The sequence below is a fragment of the Rattus norvegicus genome, chromosome 4 (genome assembly GCF_036323735.1).
Source record: "Rattus norvegicus strain BN/NHsdMcwi chromosome 4, GRCr8, whole genome shotgun sequence".
NCBI lineage: Eukaryota > Metazoa > Chordata > Mammalia > Rodentia > Muridae > Rattus > Rattus norvegicus.
Genome location: NC_086022.1, coordinates 13,024,781 through 13,048,549, shown reverse-complemented (window position 1 = coordinate 13,048,549; position 23,769 = coordinate 13,024,781). Strand labels below are relative to the sequence as shown.

Below are 23,769 nucleotides of genomic sequence, written 5' to 3'. Positions count from 1 at the left end.
CTATTCCCATCAGCATTGAGTTTCCGCTCATGATGATGAAATATGGACTGATGACTGCCCATGATGGAATCTTGTGACCCTGGAACATTAAGTAACCGCATGAGGTTTATGTTAATCTGAAAAGCCATCTGCAAATGACCCAATTTGTTATTAATAGAAAATAATAGTCTTAATAGAAATAGAATAATAGAAAATAATAGAAAAGATCAGTAGTCTTGAGAAAGGTACAGATAAATCTTTGAAATCATTTAAACACTCAAACACATGAAATGGCAGATACATTGAAAAACATTAAGTCCTGTGGAAATATTTTAGTCAGTGCAGTGGGTCATAGATATTTTGAAAGAAACTAAAGAGCTCCAGATAATCATCCACTTGAGTCCACTTTGAATTAAGAAATCTCTGCAGTGTAAATAATAGATTTAAAAGACTAATGCATAAGATAAAATGTTATTTATTTGAACACTATCTAAAGGTTATGTGTTTAAGAACCAGGACAAATAGTGACTATTAAAGTATGGTGTTAAGACAGAAGGAGAATTTGCAGGAAGTTGAAGTGGAAAAATAAAAGCTGTCAGAAGGTTTATGTCTTAGGAAAATACCAATTTGAAATGCAAGATTCCTTATGGCTTGGCTCTTTAATGAAAAAGACCTTTCAACAATGTGTGCACTTCGTCTGCTTAGAAAGCAGTTACTCTCAGTTCTCAGTTTTCTATTAGCAAAACTGGCCCCTCTGTTTTCTTGGCTCTCTGTATGTGCTTCTCAGCAATTTTGCTATAAAAACTTCCATACAACCAATTTCAGAACAACTGTAACTATGAGTCTATCTCTTGTAGCATTGCAATTTCCAATATAACCAGAAAATATAATAAGTGGATTTACATAGAAACAGAACCCATCGGGTATAGAAGACCTTTCCAAAGCTCTTCTCTATTGGTAGACATTCAAGTTTTATTCAGCAGCCATTCTGGACACCCATCTTGAGACTGCTGTGACTGAGAAATGACTGTTTGTGACTGTATGTGAGAGAGCCAACAATCATGGTGTGCTATTAATATTAAGATCTAATGTGATTCACTCACCATTAGATTCACTCACCTAATGTGTTTCCCACCAGAGAAGCCCACTGGAAGATCAACTCCAAATGATCCTGTGACTCAGATCACACCATCTTCCACTCTTGTCTCTGCTGCTTCCCACATCTGGCAAGATGATGATGATGATGATGATGATGATGATGATGATGATGATGATGATGATGATTCTCAAGACAAGCTACTTACGTTTAGAAATTGAAATGTAAAAATAAATATTTGTATAAGAGTTTACAGAATTATTTTTAATACTAAGACAGAAACAGGAAAATGGTGGGTTTTCAGGTGAGAAGCAAAGTCTTATGTTGCTGAGACTGACAGTGTGGAGAAATCTGTAACACAGAGTTTCCTCACTTCTGTCTTCCCATGAGTCCGCTCATTTCATGGGGAGTCAAACCTTTCCTTCCCAGTGAAGGATCTGAGGCAATTGTGTTACTTTTTAATGAAGACTAATTGCATTTTTTGGAAGGTGCAAAGTCTGAGTAAATGCTACATAAAGCTGATCCAGCCTGTCTGCACTAGTTCTCCGACTAGCCAAGCACCAAGGGAACGTACTATTTCTCTCTCAGAGGAAAGTATTCAGTCTAGATCTGTTTTGCACAGGGATTCATAAGAACTGCTACAGTCTTTCAAATAAACCAAAAAAAAAAAAAAAAACCACCTCACCTCCGTTACTCTGTTAGGATATTTTTCTTTAAGCAATGAATGTGGCTAATTCTTAGATCCTCTCCGTTCCCGGTGCTTGCTGTATTTGCCTCCAACTTGATTTCATTTGCATAGTTTCTTGGGGGTAGCTATAATTTTTATGCAAAGCAGTCAGCTTTATATTAGACTACGTTTGTTGATGTCCTTTTTAACTCACATGACTTTTAGGAAAGCAAGTTTCCCAAGCAATTTCTACCAAGCGAGAGATCAGCCATATTTTAATTGGTTCCTTTATCAATGAGCTTCGTGATTAATTCCCATTAATTATATCTAAAAGACACATGTGCCAAGGAGGATGGTTTGTCATAGAGACTTTTAGATCCCACAAACTGGGTGTTGTCAGGAAATGTTTCTAATATAAAGGGAGTCATCTCCTGCTCTTCCTCCTTCTCCTCCTCTTCCTCCTCCTCCTCCTCTTCCTCCTCCTCCTCTTCCTCCTCCTCCATATCTCTGTTTCTCTATATGTCTCTCTCTGTTTCAGTCTGTCTTTCTGTCTCTCTCTGTCTCAGTCTGTCTTTCTGTCTCTGTCTGTCTCTGTGTCTCTGTGTGTGTGTGTGTGTGTGTGTGTGTGTGTGTTTATGTGTGGTATAGTGTGTGTGTGTGTTGTGTTGTGTTTCATTGTGTAGCTCTGACTGGCCTGAGACACATTATGTAGACCAGGTTTTGAGCTGACAGAAATGCCGTCCTCTGCCTTCCCAGTTCTGGGGTTAAAGGCACTGCCATTACACCCCACAACTTCTTATTGGAGAATCCTTCTTTAGGAGGCGCTAGGAACCTTTCATTCACCTCATTTCGCCCACACAGTCTGAGATGTAGACATTTTTATATTCTTTTCTTTTATTAAACGGGCATCCTCAAAGCAGGTGTGCTAGCCCACTGTGACATCAAATGAGCATCTGGGTGAGCTCTAGGGCCAAAACCAATGTGTGATAAGGACACAGGTGTTCTGCTGTCACACAGTTCATTAAGCCATTTCCCCTTTAGGGAGACATTTTTGTTCAGATGGTATGAGGAAGCTGTTTTCACTGAATTGTATATTTTAAATGGGTGAATTTATAATCTGATGATTATATATCAACAAAATGGATGTAAGAAAGGAAGGGAGCAAGACAGCTACTTTGTCGGGTATATAATCCATGGTGATCAGGAGACAAAGGAAGTGAGGTTAAGGAATGTCTCTCTGTATTTGTTCATGATATTTCCAGTGACTGAGCTCAGCCTTGTACCTGCTCCTTCTGGTCCTGCCTTATTCTGTAAAGCTCACACCTTCAGTACAGACTAACAAGCACTGTGTTAAACACAGGCTCTCATTAGCACTACTGCCCTGACCACCTCCCTCATCTCCAATAACTGGGATTCTTTCCCATTCGACACTCACAGCTTTAGTCTTCCGATGGCTTCCCTGAGAGCTGTGCTTGGCTCTCAACTGGGTCAAAAGGTCACAACTGGGCCTGAGATGACACTCAAATGCCTTTGTTTGAATTACCCTCCTCTTCAACCACATCTTGTTATGCACCTTCAATGAACCCTGGAGACAAACATCGACAAAATGATTCTTAATACACAGGTACCCAAGAGTCACCCAGGGAAATTGTCAGATTCTCCAAACTCAGGCTCCTTGTGGAGAAACCAGCTTGCTAATCGTGAGAGTAGAATTCCCAGGGTGAATCTGACGTGAGTCCTGATTAAGCATCTTTTATAGCAGGCAGCACTCACCCTCTTCTGCTAAAGTACTTGTGTTGTGTTCATTTCCCTCTCCAAACTCTGAGCTGCTTGAAGGCAGACATCACACTCTGGTCATTATTGAGTCCTAGTCCTGGTATCTTATGGTAGCTTCTTGGTGTTTACAGAAGAGAGGTTGAACAGTAACCAGCCACACATGGTTGTCACCATGGCTCCAAGCACCCTGTTGCCAGCTCACTCTTCTCTCTGTGACTCTGAAACAGACTGTCTACGCTTATCTGGTCAGCTTCACTTTCTGTTCACAGGAAGATCTATTCTGCTCATGTATCGGCTGCCAATTCTCTACTTGTGGCGTAACAGAGATGTTTATCGCCCCCAAACTCACTGGTATTATCCCTCTCAGAAGTCAAGAAGTCAGCATTTATACCCCAAAGGATAAATGGCTTTATACTTTGTCATCAGATTATCCTTAATAAGCAATAAGTACAACACAAATATTCATGATGATGGCTAGCATTTTTAGATGTGCCAGGCACAATGCTCAGCGGTAGATACCATTTACCTCTGAAAGCAGATTCTACAGATGCTATAGATCACCATGCTGTGTGCGCAACGCAAAACCGGAGCTTAGTAAACTGAGTCACTTGTCCTGAGCCTGTAAGTAACAGAAATAAAATTCAAATTCGTCTCCTTTTGTCACCACAGACTATGTTCCCAGCCACTGTGCCAGATTGTCGCCTCTTCCTTCCCCTAATAGTCCTGATTATCTTCAAGACAAGCCATGGGAAGCGTAAATATTTGATAGAACAGAGATATGATTCACTGTGTTTTGGAACACTAGTCATATGAAAATGCTAATTTCTCCCAAATACAGTTGCTCTTACATATTTTAAAGCTGGCTTGAGTTAGATTAGACAGTTCCTATATTGAGAAATTTGTAATTCCACCAGGCATTGGGAAATTCTGGGGTTGTTGAAATGAGATTTCTCATCAGAGTAAAGAGGTAATCAATATTGATTGGTAGACAGAAGGCTTCTCATTTTTACCCTTTGCCCGATCTTTCTAGGACTGCTCTCCTCTCAGAAGGCCCTTGTGCTAGGCCCATATGTTGGATAACTGTGCCTTGTATGACAGCCTTCCATTGGATGATATGTATTTGTGAGTGCTGAACTCAAAAGAATGATTTTCTACAGTAGAACTTAAGATGCTCAACTAAGGGGCTGAAGAAATGGATCTGTGATTATGAAAACTGACTATTCTTCCAGAAGACCTTGATGCTAGCACCCACAACCATTTGCAACTCCAGTTATATGGGGATTCAACACCCTCCTTCTGGCCTTCATAATCACTGCATGCATGTGGTACACAGACAAACACGCAGGCAAAACATCCACATACAAAATAAAAATACATGTATCTAACCAAAAACAAACAAAAATATATTCAACTGTGAATGTCCTCGGTGACACTTCTGTCTACTCAACCAAGTTTACTTCCAAACACATCTTGGACTTGATGAGATAAACAGCATCTGCACTATGCTACCTTGGGGATCCATAGGTAATGGGTAGATGCTTTACTGAAAGCCAATTTGTTTCTGGTGCCTACTCCCTGTTCCTCTTAGAACATGTGCCTAGCAGCCATCTTGTTGGTTGCTAGTTCCCTCCGATCAGCAAATTCCAATCAAGTTCTATCTTGGTTTTGTATGTCCTCGTGTACACGGAGACACAGACGGCATCCTAATAACGCTGCTTTCGCACCTCTGGTCACTCGGGGATGCTAGCTGTTCTTGTCCTGGGAGGACGACACTGTTTTCCCATTATTTAGACATCCTGCTCTTAGTGTGTACTCACCTTGTGAAGAGCCATTTTAGAGAACTCGGCGAATGTGAGCAGGAGAAATGCTTAAATTAAATGTTAATTTGATTATGTTTTATACTTTGCTTGAATTTCTCTGGCCTCAATATTAAAAAGCTCTTATAAACCTTTTCAACCACTTCACCCTCAATGGCTTATGATGTCAGTGATTGATAATTCTCAAAACCCATTTTACATGATGTCCCAAAGTATCTAATTTAGAATATATAATGAAAAGAGCATCGAAATTAAAAATATTTTATTTAATGCAGTTGAGGGACCAAAATTGACATCTCCATTAAACCAAACTATCTCTTCTGTATTTTCACCCTGTGCTCAGTGGCTGATGGTGAGACGTGGGATGAGCTCAGTGTCTCCACCCACTGCCTGTTCTTCCTTATGGAAGGCCTACAACCTGCAGCTCCTCCCAGCTCCTCGCTCTGCAGCAGGGAGTTTCTAGCAAGTGCTTCCCAAGATTTTCACAAGCACATCAGTTAATAAAAGGAATTTTGTATTTAAAGACGCCACCTATAAGAAAAATGGAAACAAAAACCCATTCCCCCAGTCTGTCCATCAACACTGTACCCAGAAGAAATACCATGTGTGTGGCAGTCTCTTTGCCCCCTCCCGTCCCTAGCACCCTGTAGGAGTTTGCAGACCACCAAGTTTTCTTGAAGTTAGGCATCCTCCACACCCTGAGGTAAGAACCACTCTGATCCCTTTGGTAGATATTCTTCTAGCTACTAGTTTGTCTTCACATGAAAATTCCAAGTTAATAATTCTGTTCCCTTAAAAATATGTGCCATTTAAATTTGAAAAGAGCAAAGTTACCATATCAAAGAGTGTGATGATATTGTGAAGTATTTCCTTTCATTCCCTTACATTTTAATCTTTTTAATATTACTTTTTTAAAAAAATAACTTACAGCTAAAATTTTAATCTGACCTGTGGTCAGTCTTTTGGAAATGTTGCTATGGCTTAAAAGAGAGATATGGATTTAGGCTAGACAAATGGCCAAGTCTATTTTAGCTCAAAATAAGTAATAATCTGATGAAGAAGAATAAGAATTGTATATATTCTTGGCCTTAATTAGGGGTGTTTGTCAATTTTGTGCTCAGGTGACTAAACATCTGAGGTAGTCAAGTTAAAAAGAAAGAAGTTTTGTGTGAGCTTGTGATTCCATAGATTTCAGCCCATGATCACATAGTCATGGTGGCACTACATGGACTCAGAGTTCGCACTTTTATGCCTGTGCGTCTTTGAAGGGAAACGGAAGAGGGGTGTACCTGGGGGAGAAGTTATATAAGGGTGGGGCTGGGAACAGAGGAGGGAGAGAAAACTGCAGTTAGGATGTAATATATGAGAGAACAATTTTTTTAAGTTGACTACCTAACTAACAAAAAGCATTTCAGTATCTCTTGTTAAATTTTGATTTCTTAGAGGAAATCCCCTAGTCTTTAGAAAACTTATGAAGTTGCCTAGTGGCTTTTCCAGTAAGCAAACAGGAAAGTTCCAGGAGCTTCTTTAAAAACAAAATCTGTCTTTTTATGCCAATAAAGAAGGAAAGGAATTGGGACCCTTCAGGAACACAATTCCAATAACTTAACTTCTAGGTTCCATCTCCCTGGACTCCAGCACTGGCCAATAATGCCACAGGCTCATGACCAAACCTTCAACACAGGCCTTTGAGGTCTGAACCATAGCTGTGATATGACTAAAATCAAGCCTTTTGGGAAGCATTCTCTTCCCTTCTAACACAGGGGACATTCCTAATAACCTCCAGGTACTTTCGTATAACCCAACTTCTTAAATTACATTTTCTTTTCTCTGAGTAGTTGACCTCTACAATGTCATAGGAGAAAGGGGCTCTGTGCTACTGAATTAATTAGCAATCCCTACTAATAGTCACTTCCCAGCAGTGCCCAGCTTTTAAGGATCAGTCCTCAGTGCAGATCACAACACACTAGTGTTTTCCTAATTCTGAAGCTTCGCCCCAGAACAGTCATTTTATAGGCTATAATGAGTAACATTGAATGCTAGGTGAGAAAGGTGTTTCCATTCACACCTATTAATTGAGAGAAAAACGTTGCCCCATGTTGCGGTAAAAATAAAAAATGGATCAGGCACGCGGATCTGCAGGAGCCACGCGCTGTGGCTGTTTCTCTGCCAGCCCCTTCACACAGTGTCCTATTGGCGGGTTGTTACCATGCCTGACACACACATCTCGTTCCGCCGGCTGTTCTAGGCGTGGCACCACACCCACTAGCCCCAGGCATTCTATAGCCTAGCACGGCTTCCAGAACTGAAACAGGTTGTCTCTGCCCCGCCAGGAACTTTGCCCACATCCCCTGTAGCCCTGTAAAATCAAAGCTCTAGAAATGTGTAGTTTAGCAATTAGATTTATATGTTAAGCTATCAATCTACAACACATCCACAGAATAAATTCACTGCCAATTAATAAAAATAGAATAAAAATAGAAACCTCCACTAGACAAGATAAAATTGACCTAGACCACCTGGATCGGAATCCTCCTCCTCCTCCTCTTCCTCTGTCTCCATCTTCCTTCACTCGCTCCTCCTCCGCCCTCCTTCCTAGACTTTTCCCTGGCTACCCTTCCTTCTCTTTCAATGATAGGCTTCGCCTTATTCTGGACCCACCTTGCTACAGAATCCTACAGCCATACTGGTATTACTATGACATAGACTATAACATTAACCAGATCCCCTTTGTCTAAAAAGATTAGGTCTGTGCCACCGTGGTGTTTGCCCAATGACAAGATTTATCTGGAATTAAGTAGTTATTTTACTTGCACTCTCTGCATTTGTCACGGTTGGCAGTCACTTCCCCTTAAAGGAGGCGGGAGAGGGAGGAGTAGAGGACATTTCCCTTAAGCCAACCCATTTGGAGAAGAAACTTGAATGCTGTTTTAAAATGGCAAATGGCGACCTTAAGAAACTGAGGAATAAATAGAGAGTCAACTCAGATGACTTCGTTTCCCCTGGGACTTGGATGGTTGTAATTCTTATTTTATTCACAGCTGCATTCACAGATTTTCAGTCACGGAAGCTATCAATCCTTTCCTCCCAACAACTCTGGCCTGAACGAGGGCTGGGCAAAGGCTGGGCGAGGGCCTCTTACTGGGCCAGCCTTTCTTCCTCAGTGGCCTTTGCTGCTTCCCCAGGGTTATGTGGAGAAATTCCCCTCCTGCCTCAGTACTCCATCTGTGCTTATCACGGGCTTCGCCTTGCTCAACCGCATGCCTCATTTTCCTCTCCCCATTACGTTTTCTCTTTTGTCTTCAAAAGCAACAAAAAAAAAGCTTCATTTTTTTTTTTTTTTAGTGTCAGTGAAGATGACACCCATCCTCATGAGAGCACAGATTGGAACAGATCAGAGGCAGAAGAATTGACATGTACGATAAAAGATTACTGTGTGAAAGCTACTTACTGCTAGGTCAGATCTTGTGACTGTGTCCAAGCAGTACAAGCAGATATAAGAAATCGGTGACCAGATATAAGATCCAAATGAAGAAATTATGGAAGTTCCCAATAATACAAGTGTCCTGTCAAGTGAGCCTAATTGTATACAGCACTCATGATTGTCAATTTATGGAAGCCCAACCAAGAGGCATGGCTCAACTCTCAGTGCAGAATGCCACTACTTCAACTCTAACTGGAAAGATAATGTCTCATCACTCCATCAGCACCCATCCTAGCATACTAAGTTCTACTAAGGATCAGGGACAGGGGTAGGAACAGGCTGTGCTAGCAAAGAAATGAAATTGCCTTAAATATCAACGAATCATTGAGTTCTAGAAAAATCATAATAGAACAAAATTCCTTCATACAACTCTGCAGGAAGTATATCTATCACCGTTTTATTCAGAGAGGGCTTCCTTACACGCTAAAGGCTTGTTTGTGTGTTTTTATGTGTATGGCTGTGTTCCTGCATTAGGTTTTGTGTAGGACATGAATGTAGTAGTCCTTGGAGGCCAGAAAATGACATTGGGCTCCTTGGAACTGGAGTTATAGGCAGATGTGACTGCATAGCCAGTAGGGCTCAGAGCACCTAGTTCTAGGGGAGATTTCTAGGGAACTTAGGGGACTTCCTACAGAAGAAAAATAAAACAAAAAGTCCTGGAGGAACTTAAGAGTGACAAGCACACAGTGTGTCAAAATCCTTACTTTTTCTTGGCAAGTAGTAGTACACTAAATACCCTGAAATGGTATATGATAAATTTTTGACATCACGAATTTTACTTTACTTAAGAGATAAAGTGTTTTTTTCCATCCATGTCTTTTTCACGAGTAATGTTTTTCACATGCAGTTCTTAAAGCAAGAAAGGCAGAGCTGGGGGTAGAGGAAATGGACAGTGGAAAGCTGGAAGGAAAGTACGATACTCCACACAGAAAGGAGGAGCGAGAAATGGTACCTGGGCGTTGTGATCATAAAATAACCTTTAAGCATTTCACAAGGAACTAGTCAGGGCCTCACAAATGATGCCTGCTACATTAATAAACCAGTCGTGCATTTCTCTTAGAGAACGGAAATGCAGCACTTACAACAGTAAGAAGTCAATGCTAGTCCCGCCCCTGTAATATCAACTACAGGGGAAGGCAAAACAGTAGGACCACAAATCCCAGGGCAGCCTGGGCAACCTAGCTCGAACCCATCTTGAAACCAAAATAGAAGAAGAGTTCTAGGACCTCAGTTCAGCAACAGAGCACTTGTTTAGCAGACACAGAACTCTCCATTTAATCCTATATCCATATATCCATATAAGTAAGTAAATAATAGAGGGTGGACATACTTTGCAAGTTAACAATTCTTTACATTTGAAAACCTGGAGGAACTAGTGAGTCAGAAAGCTGAGCTCAGAGAGACGACGTCTGCCCTGATTACGCAGTGAACCAGGGTAGATATCAAGATTCCAGGCTTTCAATCAAATATTGCTCATTCTGTGGTCTACTTTTCCCTCTCCCTGACTTACACGGGTTCTCTTTGAGTGTCTGCACAAATTCTACTTACTCCAGAAAGAATGAATGTCAAAAGGAAATTTGAAGGTTATTTAAAAGATATAATGACAGAAATCGAGTATGACTAGCTAAATTATTCCAACCATAAATTTTACTGCAAGTGTTAGGTGCAAGTTTTATACATTATTAACAAATAAGTTTATTTTTAATGTGTGAAAAGCAAGTGGGCAAACAGCTGACAGTGCCCTGAGAGCTTTAAGGAAACAGACACAGGCAGGCTGCAGAGTGGGCTCCTTTCTGCATCCTTCAAATATGAAAAAGAGACTTGCTTCTCTCCTCTCCTTTGCCAAATGGTGGTTTATTTGTTTGAGACAAGGTCTGACTGCATAACTCTAGACTCATCCCCACTACACAGACCAAGCTGACGACAAACTTTCAGCGCCCCTCAATGCCTCTGCCTCTCAAGCTTAGAGTTACTGAATTGAGCCACCACCCTGTACCCCTGCTGATTTCTTGAAAGGCTTTTATGTTCATATATGCAGGACATCTGTGCAGAAGGCACTGAAGGGAGCAATCCTTTGGGAAGAGCAGTTAGGGAATTTGTCTTATAGCTGAGGTTGCAACCATGTTTGTATTCACTCCGCTAATTTTCAGTGGTTTGGAGAGAGAATTGATGGTAGTGATAGGTGACCCTTCATCCTCATTGCCCCTCCCAGCCATGGGGGGTGATCAATAAAGGATAGACTTGCCTACCTCAGTGCCATAGTGAGCACAGGTTGTCCTATTTAGTCTTTTTTCTATTGGAGATGGTATTGTTTTTGCTGTGGCCGACACTATTTCGCAGAATTTGGACCCTCAGTTGGCAGTCTTATATATTTACATCTTGACCTCAGGCTTTTAAAAGAAAGGGATTAATCTCAAAATCTCTAAAGCCATCAGTCCTGTCTGTCATGGCCCCCCAAGATCTTTCCAAATGTATTTAACTTCCTGTCAGTCCCACATGGGGTCCTTGTCCACAAAGAATCTTTCCCCAGAGGTTCTGTTTTTACCTTCCTCAGGCTTTCCAATGAATCTCATTATCATAAAATACTTCAAAGTCCAAAGAATCTAGGTAGCTTCAGCTTTCCTGTATTGCAAGAAAACACCCAATCTTCCTTTGATTTAGATGCTGGATAAACCAAATATAAACCAGGCACTGCAATTCTACGGATATAAAGACTCCATTCTTCCCCTTGAGAAAGAGACAATGCAGACTGGAGAGATGGTTGAACAGTTAAGAGCATGTTTTACTCTTGCAGAGGACCCAATTTTGTTTCCAGCACCCACGAAGGCCACTCCACAATTGTTACTCCTGCTCTAGGGTATCTGACACTCTTTTCTGGCTCCCATAGGCACTGCACACATAGGCACAAACCCACATTCAGACACACATATTCATAGAATTCAAAAGAGAGAGAGAATGTGAGGGGGTAAGAGAGGATTGGAGGGGAGGCTCAATTAATAATGTGCTTTCTATGCAAGCATGAGGATCTGAGTTTAAATTCCCAACTCCTTTGTAAAAGTCAGGCTCGGCAGCATGCCTCTGTAACCCCAGCACTAAGCAGAAGAGGACAGACAGGTGGGTTCCCAGAGCTCACTGACCAAGCAGTATAGCCAATCTATATGCATATATACATTATTCATATTATAAAAATATTATACGAGGAAGATACTTATTAAGCAGGAAAATGTGATGTCCGTATTAAACAAATAAAGAAGATATTGTGCACTAGGAAAAGCACAATTCTTTAGAGAAATGGTCAAGAACATGACTAAATCCCAATAAAATTTTCCTGGGAGAAGTCAATCATTAAAAAATTAAGAAATAACTAGGCAGGAAACAAATTATGAAGAAAATATCCAGGCAGAAGGGAAAACATTAGCAAAGAGCAAAGGACTGGATGCAAAAACTGGGCAAGAGCATACGGAAAATTTCAAAGGGTTTCATGTTAGAAGCATTACATGTTAGGAGGAGTGGGAAGTCGTCCCTGGGGAGGTAGACGATGGGGGCACATCAGAATGTGCTAGGAGGAGTGGGAAGTCATCCCTGGGGAGGTAGAGGATGGGGGCACATCAGAATGTGCTAGGAGGAGTGGGAGGTTGTCCCTGGGGAGGTAGACGATGGGAGTATATCAGACTGTGGTCTGTGCAAAGCATGTTCTCTAAAGACTGAGGATATACAAAGCTGGATTTAGGAAATAAATGAGGAAGCTGTGGATACCACCCACAAATAATAAGTAAAAATGGTATACAGGTCTGAACTGACTAGGGAGAAAGCTATTTGAAAACTCCATAAAAACCCAGAAAACCTTTGTGATTAACTGGCCTTGTGGTATACAAGAAAGAGGCAGGAGCCAAATTCGCACTAGACATCTCATGTGAAGATTGATGGATGGGGCATTCAAGGAGCTGTACAAGAAGGATAATGAATTTGGTTGGGTCTGAAAGCAGGGGATACTCAAACGCACAAGTGTAGCCCTCAATTAGGAATGCAGACAAGTTAAGTAATCCTTCATAATACTTGAGTAAGATTGCCAGAAAGATTTCAAAGATTTAAAGTGAGAACAAAGCCCTGGGAACTACCCACATTTGAAAACCAAATAAAATAAGATCCAGGGAGTGGTGGGAGGGAGAGAGGGAGGGAGGGAGGGAGGGAGGGAGGGAGGGAGGGAGGGAGGGAGGGAGGGAGGGAGGGAGGGAGGGAGGATGGGAAAAGGAAGGTATAAGAAGTTTTAATCCCAGCACACCGGAGGCAGAGGAAGGAACATCATTGCAGGCTATGGCTAGCCTGGGCTAAACAGTGGGTTCCAGGCCAACCAGAGCTGTATAGCAAAACTCTATTTCACAAAACAAACACAAAGGTTGAAAAGAGAATGAGAGAAGCCAGAAGACTGCAGTAAGAAAGGCAAGAAGGTGAAGCAGTTGGAGAGTGGAAGCATCATCACCAGTTTTAAGTCTTACAGGGAGGTTCAATGTTTTGGAGAACCGAAGAGTGTCAGCCAATGTCAAGGTGTGGCTGGTAGGATTGGTTAGAGAACAAGTATGACCCAAATAGCAAGGGGTGTTACCTGCGTGTCTAGCTGAGTAGAAGAAGTGGGTGTGAATTTGGAATAAAGGTAAAAGACGGAGAATGACAACTAGAGAGAAACAGTAAATAGAAGGAATGGGGTCTAAGGGTGGTGATGATGTCAGAATGAGACTAATTTGGTTGAAAGTGACAGAAAGTCAGGCTTATTTTTATGTTGTTTTCAAAGACCTACTCCCAGTAACCAGTGACAAGACACAGCGAGGGGCCAACCGTCTAGCAGACCAGCCTCTTCGGCTCTTCCTTCCGACCCCTCCTTCTTTCTCATTTTCTCCCAAGTCCCTCATTTCTGGATCTAAATTTGGTCTGTGATTCTGAACTCCCTCTGATGGAACCATAAGAGCTTAAGCCTCCTTTGTTCTAGTGCCAATTCTATTTTAACTGATGTCAAAGAAAGCACTTGAGCTCTAGCAGTGAAGAAAGACTCCAGTGTCTGCCTCTGGGCAGCTGTTGACTTGGGCAGCACAGAGCACTTCCCTCCTGGACGGAGGAACTCATCGGAGAAGAAAGAAGATACTTTCAGTGTACTGCATCAGATCGCATCACTGGAGAAGTAAGAACACATGGCTTGAACATTTCTTTCTCTCGAGATTATTTTAAAAATATATACACACCATCATGTTGATTCTGTAGCGTGATCCTCATTCAGGATCAAAAGCAGGCCTCCCTATAGAGCAGGTTTCTTAAAGCCAAAATTATACAGACATATGTATGTGTCTATGATGTATATTATATGTATTGCTATGCTGACTCAGTTCAAGGTTCTTCACTACTAAAAATCTCTAAAAATGAAAACCAGAAGTGACATCATAGTCCTGGAGACAGAGGTCACTTTTGGAGCACTTGGTCTGGAAAGCCCATGGATATAGCACTTCCTTTAGTTTGTTAACTTCTTGAAACATTTATTTTATTTATTTCTTTTGAAATTTTCATACACATATGAATGTATTTTGATCATATCCCCCTCTTCCTTTCCCCAGGATGTGGCATAAACTCATATCCTCCATTAATATTTATTTATTTTCTTGGAACTGAGGCCAATCAGCCCTTCCCATATGTGTATGGGCATTGGGTCATCCAGTGAAACATGGAGAATCTTCCAGAGCTGCATTCCTAAAGAGATTTCTATCCCTCCCAAGACACCATCAACTATTCCTCAGCTATGAGTACAGCCTTGGAGGCCCTTCCCCTATCCATTCTGAAAAATTTAACTGAATTGACCTTGTACAGGTCTTCTGTAAGTAACGACACCTCAAATGGAGTGCTGTAGCTGTGTTGTATCCAGAGGACACATTTACAGTGCTCTTTGTCACTCTCCAGCTCTTCCACTATTTCCACCTCAGCTTTCATGATGTTTCCTGAGCCTGGTGGGAAGGAAGTTCATATAGAGTCCTACCTAGAGCTCGCAGCTGCTTGCTCTCAGCACTTGGACCATTAATGTGTCTCTTTGTTGACCACTACCTACTGCAGTAAGAAGCTTATCTGACCAATATTGGGATTAGCACAAGTCTATGGGTGTAAACATAAATATTTAAAGGGCAATTTGACAACATGACCATTTAGAAGAGCAATACTAATAGGTTTTCCCATGGGGCCTTAATTCCCTAGCCATAGTTTCTGGCCATGTTTACAGCATGAAGCATGGATTTCCTGTTATAGAGTTGGCCTCTATTCCAATCAAGAGAGCAATTGGTTGCTACCATAAACAGTTTTGCCACTGTTGTACCAGTAGACACATCATCATGTCAAATGAGTACTATGGCACGCAGGGTCCAGTGTTGAATAATACTATTGATGTAACACCCTTCAATAGCTTACATAGCACCTTCTCGCACTATAAAAGCTAAACACCAGGGAACGATTTCTAGTCAGTTCAAGATTGATTTCTCTTCATCCTACAACCAAAATGTGTGCTGTGTTCAGCAAAGGGCCTTACCATCTAATTATGGTTGACAACCAAGGGCAATGGCAGCAACTTATCTAATCCGTTTCACAAGACTGTGGCTTCTGTCATTCAACAAGAGTTTATGAGCACCTAGCATGTATCCTGGCTAGTGCTAGGCACAGTCATTCACAGGGAAGCAGTCATGGAGAGCGTCTTCCTCATCACAGCAGCTTGTGGTGAACTCTGTCATATGAGGTTACTTTTGCCTAAGTCGGATTGGGGTGGCAAAGGAAGGTGGGGGCAGTGCCACTATCAGATTTCTGCTTTGAAAAGCTCATTCATGCTCAGGGATTTAAACGGTTCAGCCAGGAGTCATAAGCACCTGACTAATATCTTCAGGCAATTAGTAGCTCCTGCAGTCCAGAAATAGCAATGACAATAAATGTAACAGTTCAAGGTTTCTTTGCACTGAGTGAAAGGACGGCTTACACAAATTAGATTTTCTCAGTTTGTTTCAGCTGACAAAATACCCACAGAACCCAGAAATTATTTTTATTTTCAACATACCACTGATGGAAACTTTAAGGTCAGCCTTACAATCTCCATCGTTTCCATTCCCCTAATATAGAAATATGAAGAAATATAAAGTCATACCAGAATTCCCACTCTTGTATCCAAGATTTCGTCCCCTCTCTGACTCCATCCTCTGCGGTAGACTATCTGACCACGTGCTCACGTGCCTAACGCCATCTACTGTGGCAGCCTGCCTCACATCTCCTCAGCAGTGGGCTGCCTTCACTCCTCACGTACTCTGCATCTTGTCTCGTAGCCCAGTCACCTTGTGCTAATCACTTCCTACCACTTTTCCTGAAGTCACGCCAAGTCGTTCTTTCTTGACATCCTTTTGACATTGAAAGCTCTAGCTTCGGTTGAGAGTTATCATGCTATGAGAGGAAAATAATCATCCTTCTGCTGTGTGCAGAGACGTGGGGCCATTGTGTTTTACTATAAGATCACATGTAATTTGTTTTCTATCAAGGTTCTCAAATATTTTAACCTTTTCAATGGATTCCCCTCTGTCCAGTAATTGCAAATTGAATTATCTGGTCCCCCTGCTCTAATAGTTAGTGTTGCCTGCTGTGTTGGTAAACTCCTGTTGAAAGACAAGCTATAAAAAAATTTAAATTAAGGTTTTCTAGACCACTTTGGCTGTGCCAGAAATTTTTCTTAGTACATTTCTGAATGATATTTTTTAGTAGTGAAAATTGACTCTCTACCCTGAATAGATTGTGACCAGTAATGGGCAATTTATGTGAGTGTGAGGTGAGGGAAATTTTCCACATGAGTGTGTCCTTCTGAGAGATTTAGAAGAGTGAAGAAAGATCTGTCAAGGCAGGGAAACAATGTCCCCTCACCTGCAAATGACCGGAGAGTCCTATCAGGAAGACATGGCGTGCACATGTGTGGTTATATAAGGCCCAGCTCGCCTCACTAAATCTGCCCCTGACAGAAGCTTCGGCTCATACACACAGATTGTATTACACTTTTCCATTCTTGGAGTCTAGTGTAAAAAATGCTGCTGCCCACGGCCTTCACTTGCTCACTGTGTTTGTGGACTCTCCACGACTGTAATACATCAGAGAGAATCAACTGAGGGAGAGGAAAGGGTTTGCTTTGGCTCCTAACTTCAACAATTTCAATTCATGGTTGTCTGGGCACATTTCTTCAGGACTGTAACTGTTTATATACTATAGTGACGTAGCCAGGAAACAGAGAGAGAAGAGTGGGCACCAGGGTTCCAAGGGTTTTTTTTTTTTCAGGGATGTGTCATCAATGAGCAAACTACCTATCCTTGGTCTCATCTCCTAAATATCCCACCATCTTCATGGGCTAGAGACCAAGCCTTCCATGTATGGGCCTTTGGGGACTTTTAAGTTCCAACTCTAATATTTATGAAGGCTCCTGGGTCACATAAAACTTATATGAACTGTATTTATATATTCTTTTATTTTAGTCATCCAAGCAAGCAAGCAATGTAGATACAAATGATATATTTTCTTGTCCAACGTATTTAATCACTAAAAATCATTACCATTGGCTTTTTATTTGAAGAATCTAGTTTTGTTAGAAGTCTGACTTCTTATCAAAGATAGACTATTTCATGTGAAGCTTCCCCTTGAAAGAATTTTTCGGACATTCTTTTGAAGTCCCTTTGAGGGCAGAAAAAGGCTCAGTTTTGGATCTCTGCATGATTTCCTGTGTAAAAGATGGTCTTTGTATTAAAAGATTCACACAAAAACTGCAGGGTATCTTAGTGTACCTTTCAAGGGAAGAGGGAAGGAGCCTAGGCCTCAGTAGCTCTCCCCTTAGTCACACGACTGCACCAGGAGCTCAGGCCTGACCTCTACTCTGTGTCGTTTTATCTTCAAACTATCATGTATGTGACAGAATATCAGGAACACAGAATTAGCTGCCTGAACCAAGTAGGGCATTTTCTCTAGTTCTGTATCTGAAATAGAACCACTTAGCCCTTACAATGTCAACTTCGTGATAACTTTATAAAGAGCTTTGAATTTCATTCAGCAAATGTTTGCCAAACACATACTCTGTGCTAAGCGGTGTAGCTGGTACCTTGTTTAGTCTTATTAAATAATGTGAAAACATGTATTTGATTTTGATCAACAGTTTGACTCAGCACCTTATGAAAAACCCACAAAAGTTTACAAGAACTTTCTTCAGTATATTTTTCATTTAAGTTGCTTAAATATCAATTATCTATGGCATCTATAATCGTTGTTAGGTTTAATGGGGCAGGCAGAATAGAAGATAGCTTTTACCATTCCACCATGAACTCCTCAACGCTCACCAGTCTGTGAAAGTGAGGCTCAGGGAACAGCACTGGAACAGACATAGCCACACTTGGGAGTAGACTGAGGAAATTTAACCCAAGAAGTATCTAAGTAAGAGTATGATTATCTGGTTTGTTTTTATTAAAATGTATATATAATACATGTGTGAGTAGGTGGTGCATGTGTATGTGTGTGCGCGCGCGCGTGTGTGTGTGTGTGCGTGCGTGCGTGCGTGCGTGCGTGCGTGTGTGTGTGTGTGTGTGTGTGTGTGTGTGTGTGTGTATTCCCTCTGAACAGAATGGATTATTTCATATGAAGGGCTTAAACCTGTAAGTGGGTTATCTTAGTGTCCCAATGATACTCACTGTTGGGACAGGAGTTCTCTTGTCTCATAAGCTATATCTTCTAGGGGCCAGAGAGCCCTCTTAACTCCCAACTCTTCTGAAGGACTGGAGTTCAATTTCCTGTATCCACATGATGGCTTACAACCATATGTAACTCCAGTTCCAGGAGACCCAACACTCTCTTCTGGCCTCCTCCGGTACCTCAAGCACATGGTGCATGGACATACATGAAGGCAAAATACTCATACACCTAAGCTAATGAAATTGTAAACGTTGATACCTTTCATACATGTCAATGGTCAAGCAAGAGATGGAGTTTAGTCTTCATAACGTAAGGTATGTTGAGCTTTGTCTTAAGTGGTCCCAAGCTGGCAGTCTCTTTATATAAAAGCAGCCCTATGCCTATTTGCCCAAGGTCCCTAATGCATTGTCTTTAGTCAATGCTTAGTTTTCCCACAGTCAGACAGGCTTCCCTTAGCTCCTCAATCACGGAGAAGTGAGAAAAATATATCTGGATCTGTTTCTCCATGGAGGAAAAAATAAACTCTAGTTGGAAATTCTGTCAGTCCGTCATCATTTATTATATAGATTATATAGACTATCAGGAAATTGTGTCACTGATAAATAAATAGAATAGAGGATATTATTTAAGATAGTTTTTCCAAGCCACTTGCATTGGTTGTTTTCTGGCCAATGTGTCAAGAAAAAGTTATGACCACTAGCATTTCCAGGAAAGAGGTTTGGGAACCTGTGGTTTGTGTTTTATAATCCAGAGTTATAGACTCATTCTGAAATGAGTATGGTGTGACTCCCACCGAGCCTCCCCTCCCCCACTGAGCTGCCTTTGATGGGTTTGATTCAGTTGGAGTCTTTGTCACTCTCCATCTACCTCACGAGGATTTCAACACTGGAGTTTCCTGTCTGGGAAGGACAGGCTTAACCTTTTGATGCCGTGCCCTACTTAATTCTTTTCAACACCAGGACTCCTATTCTCACAAGGTTCCAAGCAAGCATTCTTGGGTCCTATGAAGCCTCTGAAAACTGTGATTGGGCATGAAAATGCCCTATGGCTATGTGATTGTATCACACTATCTCACGTTATGCCCAGCATTCTGGCCAACTGCTATAGTCTAAACCCTGCTTCAGCTTCCCTGATATCCAGTCCTCAGCATTGTTCACCCCATGCAATCACCCAGGGTGCGATGGGTGCTGCTTCCCCTTTCTCACTGTGGATTCTAGTCTGCAGAGATTGAGAAGTCAGAGTCAAGTGTGTTACAGCTCTGTGGTATCAAGAATGAACAGTGTTAGTCTCTCCTTGGCTACTTCTGAAACTATTTTATTGAGTCTTCCAAACTTGACTTTAGGGCATTGTCATGATCTTATTAAGTATTTGAGAATTCTAAATAATGAATCTTGGAAGCATTTGAGAGACCTAATAGACTGAATCACACCACATGATCTCAGCTTACAGTTACCAGCATATAGCTTGGCTATGCCCCATTTTCTAAAGACCCTGATAAATTAGCTCATGGGTCAACATTAGCCATTGTTGTTGTCAACACTGGGACTTCACAAAGACTGATACCTGTATTTTACAGATAGCGGAATCTATTTAGATGTCAACCACATAAACAGAATTAGAACTCTAAGAAGAGATCTGAATCCAACTCATGATAGTATTTCTCCATTCAATTCAGTGAATATTTACCAATTACCTCCCAAGTGTAGGGCACTGTACAAGGGCTTTACACATAGTGAATTAAAGCAGACTTCTAGCACTGACTGTGTAACTGACATGGAGCTGAAGCTGATTGAAAAAGTTACATACTCAAAGTCAACTCTGTAATAAGGCATAGATTATTAATTATTGATGGTAGATTTCTGTGTTACAAATATAAGACCTTTTAATATTCAGTATTGGAAAGGTAAAGTGGCCAGCAGTGTTCCTGGAAAAGAACACTTGTAATTTCCTTGGGGAAATTACAGAAATCAAAATACTAAGTCATCTTTAGTTAAAACAAGTTCTAAGAAGAACAAACTCCTCTCAACTGACAATTCAGTTCCCTCTTCAGTGCTGATGTATCGACCTTATTGATAACTATTTGTGAAGACCTAGAACACAGTCTATCTTCAGTGTCAATGGGAGATCACATGCTAGTCTTTGCTCTTCTCAGGCATCTCATTGTGAAATTTTTCAGACACAAGAACAGTTGAGGGACTATGCCTATGCGCCAACCATCTTGCTACAGCCAGCTGTGCCTATGTGCAGACCATCTAGATTACAGATTGACAAGCGTGTCCTTCCTCCCATATCTGGTCTCTATCCATCCATCAATCTATCTTACTTTTTTTACATACACCAAAGTGAGCTGTAGGTGTAGTGACATTCAGCATTTGGAGCTCAGCATTTCACTGTATAAATAATGTGTGCATTTTAAGCATTCCAGTTAATGAGTCTTATTTGTTCCTATCCTATACATACCTCAGTACCATAAATACCTATAAATATCTGTCACGGTAGATTCCCAACATATGCAAAGCTATCACTTTTCTTGTTTTTTTGCACAAGTTAATTTCACATGATATAAAATTTGGTATTAACTGAATATTATTTCTTTGCATAAAGCATGTTTATGAGACTTATCCAAGCTGACACATGTATAGTAATTCTTTGTCTCAATAGGTAGCACTTAATGGATGAATAAACCTGGTATATTAATACATTCTTATGCTCATAAACATGTAGGTTATGTGTGATTTATAATTTAATAGATAATATTATTTTAGCTTCTTATGAGTACACCTTATTTCCTTGAATTACAAGTTAAAACACAGGGTCAATAGGTAGGTATGTGTTGCACATTTAGTTTTAGAAGAGATTGTTAGAACATTTTCCAAGGTGGTTGAACAATTTTATAGCCCTATTGGGAACATGAGAATCTTATTTGTCCCATATCTCTGACAAAATTTTGTGTTTTCCGCTTTTTTTAAAAAAAAATTCATCTATTCTGAGGATAAGAAAAATCCCCACAATATCTCACCATGAGCTTTCCTCTGATAACTCCAAAGACTAGCAACACTGAATGCTTTTATATATATTTACTGCCCATAATACATACTGTCTTCTGTGGAATTTTTCTCAAATGTTTTGTATATTTTTATTGTTTGAAAATATGCTATATATTCTGAACATGAGATCTTTTGCAGTTTTACATTTTATAAATGTTTCATCTCATTGTTTTTTTTCTCATTATGTGACCATACACTTCATTGCCTTAACATTATAATTGGATGAATACAGCTTTTGAATTTTGACTAATAACTTACCAAATGTTTAATGTGCTTGTTAATTTATGTATCCTACTTCATGGTTATGAAACTTTTGTCCATGTTTTTTCTCTAGTAGCTTTATAGTTTCGTCTTCTGCATTGAATCTGTGAATCTCAAGATAATTTTAGTACGTGGTGAATTTACTTTTTCTATATAGATATCAGGGGCTGTTTTCCTGTCAAAAACCAACAATTGAATAAGTGTGGGTCCATGCCTGGGCTCTCTATTCTGTTCTTTGATGTAACTGTATTTTTACAAGAAAAAAAGAGTAATGTATTTTTATTCTATGTATATAAGTGTTTTGCCTGCATGCAAATCTGTGAGCCATCTGTATGCATGCCCATGGAGGACAGAAGAGGGAGTTGTATCCCCTGGAACCAGAGTTACAGACTGTTGTTAGCTACCATTTAGGTGCAGGGAAATGAACCTAGACCCTCTGCTAGAACAGTACGTTCCATTAACTATCGAGTCATCTCTCCAGCTCTAGTTGTCTACGTGTATGCCAGAAGCAATGGTCTTTCCTTATTTTTTATTGGATATTTTTTACTTACATTTCAAATGTTATCACCTTTCCAAGTTTGCAGTCCATAGCCTCCCTATTCTATCTCCCCCTTTCTTCTATGAGGGTGTTCCCCTTCCACAACTACCCACCCTTTCCCGCCTACCTGCCCTGACATTCCCCTACACTGGGGGGGGGGGGTTTCCAGCCCAGGCAGGACCGAGGGCTTCTCCTCCCATTGGTGCCCAACAAGGCCATCCTCTGCTACGTATGCAGCTGGAGCCACAAGTCTGTCCTTGTGTACTCTTTGGATGGTGGTTAAGTCCCTGGGAGCTCTGGTTGGTTAATACTGCTGTTCTTATGGAGTTGTAACCCCTTCAGCTCCTTCAATCCTTTCTTTAACTCATCCATTGGGGACCCTGTTCTCAGTTCAATGGTTTGCTGCTAGCATTCGCCTCTGTTTTTGTCATGCACTGGCAGAGCCTCTCAGGAGACAGCTATATGAGGCTCCTGTCAGCATGCACTTCTTGGCATCAGCAATATTGTCTGTGTTTGGTGGCTGTATGTATATGGGCTGGACCCTCAGGTGGAGCAGGCTCTGAATGGCCATTCCTTCAGTCTCTGCTCCAAACTTTGTCTCCATACCTCCTCCTATGAATATTTTTGCTCCCCCTTTAAGACGAACTTTAGTAGTCCTTCTTGAGCTTCATGTGGTCTGTGGATTGTATCTTGGGTAATTTGAGCTTTTGGGCTAATATCCACTTATCAGTGAGTGCTTACCATGTATGGTTTTTCTGTGATTGAGTTACCTCACTCAGGATGATATGATCTAGTTCCATGCATTTGCCTATGAATTTCATGGTCATTGTTTTTGATGGCTGAATAGCACACCATTATGTAGATGTACCACATTTTCTGAATCAATTCCTCTGTTGAAGGGCATCTGGGTTCTATCCAGCTTCTGGGTATTATAAATAAGACAGCTATGAACATAGTGGAGCATGTGTCCTTATTATATGTTGGAGCATAATTTGGGTATATGCCCAGGAGTGGTATAGCTGAGTCCTCAAGTAGTACTATGTCCAATTTTCTGAGGAATCTTCAGACTGATTTCCAGAGTGGTTGTACCAGCTTGCAATCCCACCAACAATGGAGGAATGTTCCTCTTTTCTCTACATTCTCACCCGTAGCTGTTCTCACCTTAGTTTTTTTTTTTTTTTATTTTAGCCATTCTGACTGGTGTGAGGTAGAATTTCAGGGTTGTTTTGATTTGCATTTCCCTGATGACTAAGGATGTTGTTGAACATTTTCTTAGATACTTTTCAGCTATTCGATAGTCCTCAGCTGAGAGTGTTTTGTTTAGCTCTGTACCCCATTTTTAATAGGTTTATTTGACTCTCTGTAGTCTAACTTTTCGAGTTCT

General features: G+C 40.9%; 1 protein-coding gene across 4 annotated transcripts in view; it reads left to right on the top strand.

Annotated features, from left to right (window-relative positions):
• The window catches only part of Lhfpl3 (LHFPL tetraspan subfamily member 3), a 542,908-nt gene that overhangs the window by 222,890 nt on the left and 296,249 nt on the right, over nt 1-23,769 (top strand). Inside the window, exon 2 of one of the 4 annotated variants that reach the window (XM_017593101.3) lies at nt 1,118-5,547. The exons of the other annotated variants lie outside the window; for them this stretch is intronic. Coding sequence (XP_017448590.1) covers nt 1,118-1,296 — 179 coding nt within the window. The 3' untranslated portion in view covers nt 1,297-5,547. Of the gene's footprint in view, nt 1-1,117; nt 5,548-23,769 lie in introns of those variants that run through there. 4 annotated transcript variants of the gene reach the window in all.